The sequence below is a fragment of the Xiphophorus maculatus genome, chromosome 20 (genome assembly GCF_002775205.1).
Source record: "Xiphophorus maculatus strain JP 163 A chromosome 20, X_maculatus-5.0-male, whole genome shotgun sequence".
NCBI classification, from domain to species: Eukaryota; Metazoa; Chordata; class Actinopteri; order Cyprinodontiformes; family Poeciliidae; genus Xiphophorus; species Xiphophorus maculatus.
Window position 1 is genome coordinate 20,509,421 of NC_036462.1, and position 13,289 is coordinate 20,522,709.

A 13,289-nucleotide genomic window follows, 5' to 3' on the forward strand; every position below is an offset into this window, starting at 1 on the left:
TGACACAATGTACAATAAGATACGATGGGCTTTATTGTCCCGCTGGGAAAAATCTGCCTTGGTATAAATAAAAAAACAAACAATGGACAACACTGTAAATCGTGCAACCACCTCTAGGACGTTATTATGGAGTGAAAATAGTGTCAAAATATATGTGCGTGTGTAAAAATACCTGTGCGTGTATAATACTGGATTTGTAAACCTTACAAATAAAATAAACCTTCTCCTACCCCTACAAATGTTGAAAAAAGTATCCACAAGTTACACACACACAAAACTGCATTTACGCACCAATCCGGTTACGAGTGCGCGCATATTTTTGAGACTCATTTCACGCTTCAGGAGCTTCCAGATTTGTGTAGATGGTGTGTTTACATGCTAGTAGTAGAAAGCTGGGTCATCTGAGTTTTGCTCTGAGTCTAGTGTTTTTATTCTCTAAACGTTTCTCACTGTGCTTGTGCCGAATTGGCAAATACGTTAGTTCGGTGGAAACGGTATATCTCAGCACTTCCTTATAATATCCCAAAATTGTTTATAGACATATTGTGCATTTTTGAGCGGTACAGGAGACTAAGTGGTCTGAAAAACGACCACTGGGTGGCGGAATGGTTGGCCGGAACCAGGAAGTCCCGGTGGTCTGCCCTCTGAAGTAAGTAGAAGCTAAACTTGCAGGCTTTGCTCTCTGATTATAATGAGACATGCAATAATTATAAATAATTTCAGATTACGTTTTATATGTCTGGTATTTTGATACTCTGCCCTCCTCATATGTTTCTGTTAGCAGGAGCTAATGTTTATGTGAGCTATGCTACTTTTAGTTCAGTCTTAACTTTAACCCAGGTTGATCTAGTTTTATGATGCCGAAGTCGGCAAGCATCTTCAGGAGATTATGGCAGTTATGGATGTTGGTCACTATCACTGAAACCGTATTTGTTGTTTCTGCAGTATTGAAGGTAGATCTGCTCCTGCAGGAACATCGTCTGCTGCTAGACTTTATTCACCAGAACAAACTGAAAGGTACTTCATTTATGTTGACTTCTCGACATATTAAAGGATTTAGTCTAATGTTCACACATAGGCCTGTCACCATAATCAATAAATCAGTTAATCGGATGATAAATTAAAACAAACTCAATCATTTCTATTAGCCTGATTTATGGTTTCTCTTTTCTTCTCTCTTTCTATCAAAAACTGGATGATAAAACTCTTCAGTTTGGTACTTTGATCTCGACTAGCCCTTATTTTGAAAGGCAATTTTGTTTACAAAGACTTCAAAATTCATTTGTTGTTTTATTTATTTTGGATATTAAAAATGTCTTCCAGTTCCAGTGTTAAATGTTTATTAGAATTTAAAGTTTAATGACCTCTGAGGATGTGTTCTTGCATTATTATTTTGTCATTACCATTATATTACTTAAAAAGTGATCTGAAAAGAACAATATTATCGTTTATTGAGAACTTCTGGAACAATTTATCATACAGTAAAATCTTTCATTGTGGCAGACCTATTCACACATCCTCCAGGATCTTCAGATTAAACCGTGTTTGTGTCTGGATCTCTGAAATCCACAGAGACCCCATTTCATCGGCCCTTAAACAAATATAAACCTGATCTGCAAACGAGGACAAACTGCTGTTCCTGTTTGTCTTCATTTCAAGTCGATTAATGTAGATGGTAAAATGTATTCAGATGGTTTAGATTTTCACAAGCAGTAAATTTCTTTTTCAGTTGATATTTTGACACAATTAACAGACAATAAACACATACTTAAGAAAATAAATATTTTATGCATTTATTTAAAGCACCATTGCAAAATTATCCTCCACAGCAAAACATTTAATGTATAAACATTTAATCAACATAAAAAGAAAAATTTCTACGTACGTACATTGTGATGATTCACGTAATTTTCAGGTTCAGTAATGTTCTGTCAAAGTCAGGTTTGTTGGTGCATCAGCTGTTCAGGAAAATTGTGGGCTCAATGTTGGCGCACAAGACGTAACCGACAGAATCCGGTTAAAGGATTTTCAAAATAAAAGATCATCCAGACTCAACACATAAAACGGAAGTATTTAATCATTTCTTGCGAGGCCCGGTACCAATTGGTCCATGGACCGGTACCGCGGCCCGGGGGTTGGGGACCACTGCGTTAGAGGATCAGTGTGTTTCTGCAGCAGCTCCATCGGATCAGAGGGTAGATGAGATCTGAAAGGACCTGATCCACGCACAGATACTTTGAGACTATTTTCACTCCATAGTTTGCCCTTCTGAGCAAGTGAAGAGTTAATGACCCAAACAGAAGGGGACAGACTCACTGTATATATTTTAACCTAAGTGCAGAGGGACAAGGGAAAGCTTGAAGCAATTACTGCGTCTCTGGGGAGCCTTTTACTGCCAGCCTAAAGCATGAATCTCATACTCTAAATTCAACCACATGGCTAGGAACTAATATTATGCTATAAACTTGTCTAATTATGGCTTGTGAAAAAATGACCTAAAGACTCAAACATTGGCAAAGTTGCAAGTTAGTTTTTTGGGGGATCAACAAATCTCTCTAAGTCTGACTTTTTGGTTGCTAGGAGTGTGATGGTATTTCTAAGGCGTTTTTGTTGCTATGTTAGTTCAGCCTATACTAATATGAAGCTGAGTGCTTTTAGTTGTATCTATGTTGAGTCTCTTGAGGACAGGAAGGATTTTTTCAGCCCAAATATTTAGTCAAAGTTGGATAATATCAATTTCTAGCAAAATGTAGTATTTATTTGCAGAAAATTAGAAATGGTCAAAATAATGAAAAAGATGCAGAGCTTTCAGACCTCAAATAAAGCAAAGAAAACAAGTTCATGTTTATTTGGAAACAACTAAACTAAAGTTTTAATTGAGGAAGAGTTCAGAAATCAATATTTGGAGAAAAAACCAGGAAGTTTTCAATGGGGTTCAGTGCAGCGGGATCTTCATTTTTTCCGGAGCTGTTTATGCACACTAAAAGTCTGAATAAATGGTTTTAAAATGTCTGTCTCGTCCTCTGCTTGTCTCTGAACTGGCTTCCAGATTTTCTTCATGAAAACACGATTACATTCAGTCTACAGTAGAGGTGATGTGAATTGAACCTTTAAAAATTATTTGTAGTAGGCAACCAGGAGCATATTTATAGTGTTAATTGGATGGTTTATTGTTTTTTTCACATTCTCATAGTCTCCTAAAAAACAATTTATGTGTTTTCCTCTATAAATATTGCAAAAGTAATTTCTACTGTGATCAAAAGTACCAAAAGTTGTTGCTGTCCATTTTATCAACATCCAAACTTTAAATTCTCGTCTATTCTCGCCTTTTGAGGTAAATGGTAGTGATTTAAAGATGCATCGCTGTGTTCACAAGCTGGTGTGTGAGAACTCACAGCGTTAAAGTTGTGGAAGAGGCCGATGCCGGCTGGATGAGGCGACTCCAGGGGAAACTGGAGGAAAGGCTTCATGTCCAGAGGCGGCGGGAGGACAGGTGGGTTCCTGAGGAAGGCAGGGACCGGCGCCGGTCGGTTTACACTTCCTGTTGTAGATAGAGAAGAAAACAAAACATTACATGTTTAGATGATGTAAATCAAGTCCGTATATATTACTATGGAAACAGAAAACAAGAGTATAGAAAAGTACTTGCATTTATTTCCTATCTAAATCATCCCGTTTGTTTCCAAAAGAAACTTTTGTCACACGAGCCAAAATCATCAAGTCAAAAGTACTCATGGACCAAGAATAAAAAATTACTAATTACAGTAGTATTTTTTTTTTGTAGGAAAGGAATGTTATTCATCACAGATCCAAAACTTGAAAAGGAATTTGCTGTATTAAAAGAAATGCATGTGGTTTTAATATTTCTTTAAACTTAATTGAACAAATTTAATCTCTGGTTTAACTATGCAGTTTGGGTCACTTTTCTTTCAAAGCACTTGCTTTATTTATTCAAATTTAAGAAATCAAGTAGAAGGCGATTTGGGTGCAGAGGTCAGCTTTTCAGTAAAACTGTAAATAAATGTGCTATAAAAGTTTCATTGTAAAAATATGAATATTTTGTGCTGTTCATAGCATTCTCCACTGTAAGGAAACTGTGTTGGTAATAATTTTACCCTGATTAAAAACAAAACGTTTAATAAACAAATCTGTATCATTGTTGAATTGCAGAAGGGGGGCACAAATAAATCAGTCCCAGGGCCACAAATGGCCCCCAGACCAAACTTTGGGAACCCCTGAACTAAGCTTTATTGGCTTTATAAAAACTGATGCTGAATGCAAAACAACATGTGAGTCAGTTTTTCTCCTTCGGTGTTTAAAAGGGAACTCCACTCCTCCACTTTGTTCTAAACCCACTCCATCATCTTCTCCACCTCTTCCCACCCTCACCTCTCCTCTCCTCGCTTCTTGCTCACTTTACTCTCAGTAGCTCAGCGGCAGTGAACGCTGCTCTTGAGGAGTCTGCTGTGATGGGCAGGAGGGCTAAGCTCCTTAAGCCTTGCAGCTGGGCCGCTGCAGATATCAGTCTATACTCAAATTCTCTCTCTCTCTTTCTCTCCAAGCTCTGTTTTCTGTTTCCATTTCATGGTCGCTTACTCCGCCTGCCTCTGGCTCCCTTGTTCACCCTCTCAGCCCAGCACCAATTCTTGTGTTTTGTTCATCTACATTTTCCACAGCTGTTCCAATGTTTCTTTCCTGGATTTTGAAGATAATCAGTCAAAGAACTTGGTGTAACGTTTTCTGTGGTCATTGTAGACAGTCAGCATTGCTTAACTCTGCCGTTTTATGATGAACGCTCAACATTTTGAGTTCAGGTAATTTTGATGACAAAAGAGGATGCTCCTTGTTTTGGCAACAATAAAGACTTAAAGGAATTAGAGGGAAAACCCTTCTTGCTGTTTTGTATCTCATCCTATTTCCATTTTGTTCCAATGTACTTAACCATTGCAAATAATTTTATTTCTCCTGGTGGTTTGGATATTGATACACTATGATCATAAAGAATCATGGAAATTAATATAGATCTCATTTATAATTTATTAGTTATTGTATATTTGTGTTGTATCTCATTTTTAGTTGATATTAAACATCCCTGATGCAGGTATGAATTGATGCCAAATCTGCTAAAGTATGAAATGTTTAGTCGCCACATTGACCAAAGTGCTTCACAATGCAATTTGTGGATTTTTCTGTGGAACAAAATTGTCAAATTAATGCCCACCATTTTTTACGTGGCCCTCTTGACCTTTTATGTGGCCACATAAAAGGTTTGTGTGGCTGAAAATTAATTTTATCAATCAAATCAAAGTCTAGTTTACTGCCAAATTATATCAATGTGAAAAGATGTACAGTGTTATTAATTTTAAGAAGTATTCATCAAATGCAGAGATAATTCATTCATATATTAACAGTTTGTTAATGGGTAATTTTATCAATACGTTTTGATACATCTGGTCCTTTGAGGATTCATGATCTTGTTATGAACCAAAATGAAAATGAGTTTGAAAGTCTGCTGTAAATGTTCAAACTCAGGAAGGGAACATCACTGTTTGACTGTGCAATATATCAGGATGTTAGAAAACACTCAGTACTTAGAGCTTTGACCATAATGGGGAAATAAATACAAAATTCAAAGTGTCTGGGATCATGCGAGTCAAAAGGTTAGAAGTCATCACGTTCCCAGAAAGGAACGTCGTTTTTGCACCACAGAGCACTGCGTGATTTTATATGCAACAATAACTAATGTTACAGGCATTTTTAAAGAGTAATAACTCTTGAACTTTGACAAATCTGTTCAGATCTGCAGAACCAGAAATGCCAGCAGGTGAATCAATACCAGTGATGGATGTTGACAGGCTTAAGTAAAGTGTAAGAGTAACACATTATTCTGTGGAGTGTGGCAGATTTAATATGTAATATTCAGCGTGACGCAGGGCAATTTAATGGTGTCCGGCTTCGGTCAGTCTCTGTGTGTCCCTCACTCTGCTGTCCATAACTGGGACCTTATCTTTTAAAAATATTACACACACAGTTCAATCATCACCAGCAGGTAAGGAAGATTAATTTTGGCCTTTTTAACATTTGTACAAACATGCCTTTTTTCGAAATGGGATGACCCACTACATGCAGCTTAAAACTTAAAGCAAGATCTGAAGTTAAGTGTTCTGATTGAACTAAATTTAAGAGTAAAAGTGTGAAGCTTGCAAGCCTGAGATCATCATCCTAGCTGTGAAGTCAGTCTCATGGTGTGTGGATGTTTTACTACAGAAAGCTGTACAGGTCATTGTGTGAAACTGTTTAGGCAACATCTCAAGACATTCATGGTAATCCTAACTACCCTAAAATGAGAAAGTTTAGTCTTTTATAATGTTGTGTCTCTTCTTACAGAGTATGCACAGGTACATCTCAAATACTTTTAAAGTCGTGAGAAGATTTATTTTGAGTCAAATATTTCAGATAACAAAGCATACAAGTGCAATTTGATGGTAATGATAAAAACCCAACATTCAGTGTCTCAGAAAATTAGAATATTGTGAAAGAGTAACATTTTGTAAGATCATGGTGTCACACCCTAATCAGCAAATAATCTCAAAGGTTTCCTGAGCCTCTATGGTCCCTCAGTCTGGGTCAGTAGGACACCACCATGGTTGAAGACAGATGTTTGAAAGATGTCCAGAAGGCAGGAACTGACAGCCTCCACATGGAGGGTAAATCACAAGAGGTCAGAGCTGCTGCATCCAAACATATTGATAGAAAGTTGAGTGGAAGGAAAAAGTGCACAGGGATAACCATTCCTAAAGTCAAGGCACTCCTCATCTACATACAACATTATAAGCATCAATATCATAAATGTTACAAGAAATACTATTGTTGAAATATTTCTCTATACATGTGATGAATTTATTTAATACATGAATTTCCCTCTCTGAAATGAGTGAAAAAATATACAATTTTTTTAGAGATACATTTGTAAGTATCTCTTTTTAGCACATTTTCTAAGTGTGAGCATAAATATACAAGGATATTTTGTATTTACCTAAAACAGAACTTCCCAAATTGTTTTCCTAAATATGTTTTGCTCAGCAGAATCGAGAAATCTACAGTCGGCTGTGTTTAGATTAGCTTACAGTGTATTTAAAACAGCAGTTCATCCAGGTGGTTGTTTAATCTAAACTGTATTCAGGCGGTTAGTCTGTAATGTTTCAGCTGTGAGTTTTAATACCGGCATCATCACTGTTTCCTTTCAGGTTAATGAAGCTTATTCCTGACACGCTTCTGGTAAATCTGAAGCTCATTTAACGCTACATTACAAGTGAAAGGTCACAGCCCGTCTTCTATAATAAATCTCTATTTAAGATGCAGACACTTACACTGGAGGGAGGTTCTTTACAGTTCTGCACCATCGCTAAGCCGCTCAGTTTGGTGTGTGTGCGAGCGTGGCAGCGCTGTCCCCCTGACCTACCCTCCTTCTGAGTGATTTACAATGACATCAGATAAGCGAAACGGCATGACTCTTCAGCAGCAAACACGCCGGGAGGGGCGGGAGCATTGATTGGACACATTCTGAGGAGCGTTAAAGTGTTAAAGAGCTGCCAAACTCAATAAATCCAGGCATCACTACCCACAGCTCCTTCACTTCACGAAAATAAATGCCATCTCACTGACTTTCCCTTTTCTAATGCAAATGTTTGGGTGATAAAAAGATCAATGCCTGTGTAATGGCTTATTGAATATTTTTGTGAGTTGTGATCAAAGGGTGTTTGGTCAGAAATGAAGAAAAAACTAAAGAAAGGCAGATTTTTTTTTTAGTTTCCCAAGTCCCATTGCATACACACACACAATCCAATGGATGTGACTGAGGCCTCCTAAATTGGCAATTCATTTAGCCAATTTAGCTTTAATGATCATAGAGGTAATGCCAATGCCAGAGACGTCCTCGGAGCTTTTCTGTATTCCCTGGTTGCGTCCGTCTCTCTGCTCTACGACGGCTTCGGGATGGATGCCAACAGAACTGCCTAAAGAAAATTCGAGTCAGAAACATGGCAGACTTTGCTCCAAAAAAATAGAAGACAAACAGAAAAGATTTTTAGCCACGTTTGGTTACGGGCCTGTCAGCTCAACGATGCCAGCAGTGGCACATCTGCATCTAAATGGCCTGCTGTGCAAAGATGACTCTGAAATGAGCGTCTGCGGTGGATTAGCCTCCCCCCTACAAAATGCCCCGCTTACTGTCACTGCAGCAGGGTGGGAGTGAGTCTGTTAACCAGAAACCCACGTGACGATTCTGTTTGTCTTCCCAAAACGTTTTCATGAAGAAAAAAAAAAATTAACAATTGTGCAAAAAGAGTTGATTGCACATTTTGGTGGCAGATGGCATCATTTGTACGTTTGCGATTTATGACTCTTGATTCTAGTTTTGCTGCAGCAGTGTTGAGCTGTTTGTCGACGGATTTTGACAGCTGACATTTATAACCCCTTGTGAGCAAATCAAGTGCTCTAAACTATTTGTCACACAAACCCGTTTCTAGAGCAAGGTACAAATGCAGTGCAGCTGTGTTTGAGGCTCCTAACCTTTCGCAGTGGAGGATGGTTCTTTCTTAATGTCGCTTGCTGCAACTGCGAAGGACTGAGCATGAAATCCAATTTACTGCAGCTCAGCTTACCCTCAAGTCAAAGGCAGCTATTTCAACCTAGGCGGGGGATGGACGGCCGTGTGTCGGCTCTCTGCACACACAACCACACACAAACCTCTGGAATGTGAATGAAGGGTGCTTTAGAAAGAGTAACTTATGCGCTCTGGGGTGATAAATGTTGAGTTTTGTTCTGTGTGAGATCGAGACGGTGAGGAAAGGACAGAGTGAAGATGGGAGCCGAGTGCCGGTGAAGGAGAACGCGTTTGATTCCAGGCTGCACTTTGTTTTAATGATAGATGCTCTGCACTCCAGTAGCCCAACTTAAATGCCGACTCCCAGGGAACTCGCTCAAGTCGTCCTTCGCTGGAAATGTGTGCTCACAAGATTAGCCAGTCCATTTTCCAGTCGACTTTCTGATTTTATGCAAAATTGGTAATTAAAGAAATGTTTCTATTTGCCCCTGAAGGCTTTTAGCACTGCTCTCATCATCATTTCTAGATTGTCTGTTCTTAATATTCCCCGTTTTTTTTTTATTTATTTTAATCGTTTTCTTGTTCTGAAGCATCATTAGGTTGTAAAAACCGGTCATTCAGAACCTGCAGATGAAAAGCAGGAGCTGGTTGGGACATAATAACGGTATGTTGAGTGGCTGGAATCAACCGAGCGAGAAAAAGAGGTCTGGACGAGGAGGGGGAGATGAGGTGGAACGAGTGGGAAAGCATGCGAAGAGAGAGAGAGTGGGGGAGAGGAGGGAGGCAGCCGCATATTTTGAGGTGAGTCCAAGGTTAGCGGCGAAGGTAAAGCAGGCTGTTAACCTGCAGGTTAATGTACAGAATGGACACCAGCTGCCTTGAAGGCAGTCCTAGTCCCTGGTGTGTCTTTTTAAAGAACAACATGCAGCAGTGTCAAAGCGGAGAAAGCTGTCCAGTCAACACCTCCGTCTAACCTTTGTCATGTCCACTACACAATGTCATGCATGAACTACTTTGTTTCATGTTGGCTTTGTTCCTCGTGGGCAGATCGGATTTCATATTTCCATTAACTGTGACAACCTTTACCACTCTTACAAATTTCTTTTGTTTCTGGATTTAAATATCTTAGATTATAATTTTAATGCCTAACCCTAACCTGAGTGAATACAGAATGCAGTTTTCAAACAGACTGAATTTGTTACAGGTGGAAAGCTATTCAAACCTACCGGCCGGGAAAGGTTAATTATTTTTCTGGTTGAATAATGAATTAACTTTGAATAATCTCCATTTCTTTTAGCTGAGTTCAGTTTCTCTTACCACACAAAAGAGCTGCTTGACTTTAACCTTTAAAAAAATGACTGAAACAGAATTTATCTGAGGGAAATTCAGTGACCTAAACTACCACAAACCGCAGCACATCGTGCTCTGATCTCCACAAATTAGTAGCAGACTATTAACCTTGCCAAAGGTTACAAAATCTTTTTAAGGCTTTGAGACTGAACCAAATGATCAAGAAAGACTTAATAAACAAAGCTTACCGAAGGAAATTCTGTCTTTCTTATGTGAAATTTGAAACTGCTAAAGGCGGAGCCGATTGATTTTTTTTGGGACTAAAATGTTTTTTAAATATTTTTAAATATGGGCACTTTATCCAGCTTTTGTCCTTTAAGTTGATTGATTTTCTTACTTCATAGCAAATTATTATTGCAAACAATTTACATTCAAATGAATAAAAAATCACCCAGAAGAAATAGTCTGATCTAATCTTGTTGCAGGTGATTATGGTTTAGTTGATGGGGTAGTTCTCTGACAATCGAAAAGTTGTGAGTTTGATTCTTGTTCAACAAAACAAGAATCAAACTGACAACCAAATTAAGTCAAAATCAAAATAAGTTTGAGAAGATTTGTATCAATTCTTCACCTAGCTGTTAATCTGTTGAGTCTACAACATTTAAAGTGCATTTAAAGACAGATCTCCACAGAAATGCCTTCCATAAATTCATAGTGAACTTTAAAAATGGACTTCATGAGGAAAGAGAAACCACTGAGAATTGGAATCTGGAAAATCAAGCCATTATGACATTAAATTGGAGTTGGAACCTAGAATGCTTTTAGAGGTCAGGTATAAGTGCAGAACATTTGTTATATTTTGGTAAATATGCCGACCAGCCATTAAGTGGTGCACTTGGCAGGAACCGGTCCTCCTGGATCGCCTGGAGCATAAAACCGTTTGTCAAAAAATACTTAATGAAGGCCGCCAAAAAAAGACGAGGCCTCGTAGACGCATTAGGACGCTTCGGTGCCTTTTGATGGACTTTGTCAGAGGTTACATTTTGAGGCTGTGTGATTGCATGTGGTTTCCCAATCGTTCCAAGATTATTGTGAAACCTACATCCTCCAAATTCCTGGCGTTCCCACTGCAGTACCGCCTGTGTACCAAATTATATAAAAACCAACCATTCTTTCTGGATGCTTAATTTTCCTCTTGTGGAGTATTTTTGTTGCTAATGTTGGTGGTGAATAATGAGTTTAAAGGAGGGAAGGGACCCATATCAAATTATATTTAATGGTCTCATAAGACCTTCAGCCATCTGTGTTTATTGTAGTAATGCAGCATTTTAAGTACATCAGTTTTACTGAGCTCAAGTTGATGGCTTGAACATAAAAAGGCTTGCGTAAGTCTAACATTCTGACATTTTGAAAATGCTGAAACGCCCTGAATCTGGGATGGATTTATTTCTCTGATTTTTAGGTAAAGTTTTGCAGGTTAAAGCAAACAGACGCATCTTTTGTCACACAGCCACATCAAGCAAAAAGAGGATCACCAAGAGCTCCACCGTGTCAACACAACTACCAGCACTGCATTATTGCTTCTTTTGTCAAACAATCCACACACCTGCTGGGAACAGCAGGGCAGCACTTATCTGTAGATGTGAGCCTATAGGAACCGGGGAGTGTAAGCTAGAGAGGTTATACAAGAATGATGAACACAAAAGAAATCGTGTGCCAAAAGAGCAAACAGTGGCCTTGGATAAACAGAGAACATACAATAGCAATAAGAAATAAGCAATCCAGTAAATATATTTTTACTGGAGCGTATTTTTAAAGCTGACCTGGGTATAAATTTTGAGCATGAAGTTTTGAAGCAAGACGAAAGGCTTTGCATACTTTCTAACTAAAAAATGTCAACACTGGTGTCCTCCAGCTACCTTTAACATCCAGACGAGTCAAGACTTGTTGTCTCCAGACGTGTTTAAATGTTCAGGCAGTTAAATGAATAAATAAAATCCTCACGACAATTTTCTCAGCTATCTTGCTTGCGTTTGCAAATATAAAACATTAATCAACTTTTGCACCACTTATACTTGAATATTCAAAAGTGACTCAATCCATATTAACTCTCGTCCTAAAAGTGATAAATAAAGGTGGAGGTTTCCCTTCTGGCTCCAGCAGAGCTGCAGCAGCAGCTTTTTTTTTTTTTTTTTCTTGCTGCCTTTACAGGTGTGTAAACATGGCGCCACATGACACCTTGTCAGAGTCAGCATACAAAAAAAGGATGTTGACAAGCGTTTTGGCAGTGACAACACAGCGACAGGGTGCACGTGATAAAACGATCAGCTTCTTCACTCAAAGTCATTTTCACATCCATTTATCCACAAGCCTAACTGGTTTGCACATTTTCTTTGAGCGGTTAAAAAAAAAAAAAATCATTTGTAAAAAAATCCTTACAAAATTTATAAGGAATTCAGTTCTTAACTTTGCATTATTGGGCTGCAAATGTAAAAGAAAACAAATCTTTTTTTTCTAATTTCCAGTTGATTTCTTGTACTTGACCTTGAAATCACACTCTCTCTAGAAAACAAGGAAAGCAGACGAGTGGAGAGCAAAATAAGAGTGAATCTAATGTGACATCAGATGTGCATAAAAAATTACATCCCTAACACTTTCTCTGAAACAATCCACCCAGCCATCATTTCCACACCGTTTTATTCAGTAGCGTTGGTGCTGGGTATGCTGTAGCTCCGGCCGTGTGTTTAGTTTTACACTGTTCTTGCTGGAAAATTAAGGTCCACCCCAGATTTAAGTCTTCTGCAGCTTCTAACAGGTTTTATTCCAGTGTTTCTTCTTCCACAAGTTTCTTGTGTCCTCTACCCGATTTGCTTCAAACTGCAAAAAGGTCTTGGTATTGCTTGTCTTTAAAAAATGTTTTCTTTCTTACAGTCTTTTGTGAAACCAGTTCCTGTTTAGTGACATAACCCTCCTCTGAACGTCTCCAAAACTTCGTCTCCAAACTTTTGTGTGTTCACTTTTTCTAGCCCAAACTTTTGGGCTTAACAGTTCAGCAGCATGTAAACCAGGGGTGTCCAAACTTTTTGCAAAGAGTGCCAGATTTGATAAAGTGAAGATGCCCGGGGGCCAATAGTTTGTTCGGACATTTTTTAACTACAAACGTTTCATGCAAATACACACCGTTATAAAACAATTTTCATTGTCACAATTATCTTTATTTTTCAAATGACAAAAAAAAAACAAATATAAGCCACTCAGGCAGATGAGAACAACTCTAAAAACCCAAATTCTGCCTTTCATTCATATCTGGAGAGTCAGATAACATTGAACAAACTGTATGAAATACCTTAAATTTACATGAGTTTAAAAATATCTTTGCCTCAAGAACATTTTA

The 13,289-nt window shown here is 38.3% G+C and overlaps 1 protein-coding gene across 2 annotated transcripts in view; it reads right to left on the reverse strand.

The window, feature by feature from the left end:
• The window catches only part of LOC102236485 (zinc finger protein 385A), a 44,049-nt gene that overhangs the window by 18,647 nt on the left and 12,113 nt on the right, over window positions 1–13,289 (reverse strand). For both annotated transcript variants that reach the window (XM_023325582.1, XM_014469061.2), the window contains exon 2: window positions 3,396–3,541. In XM_023325582.1, the coding sequence (XP_023181350.1) occupies window positions 3,396–3,541 (146 nt within the window). The remainder of the gene's footprint in view (window positions 1–3,395; window positions 3,542–13,289) is intronic.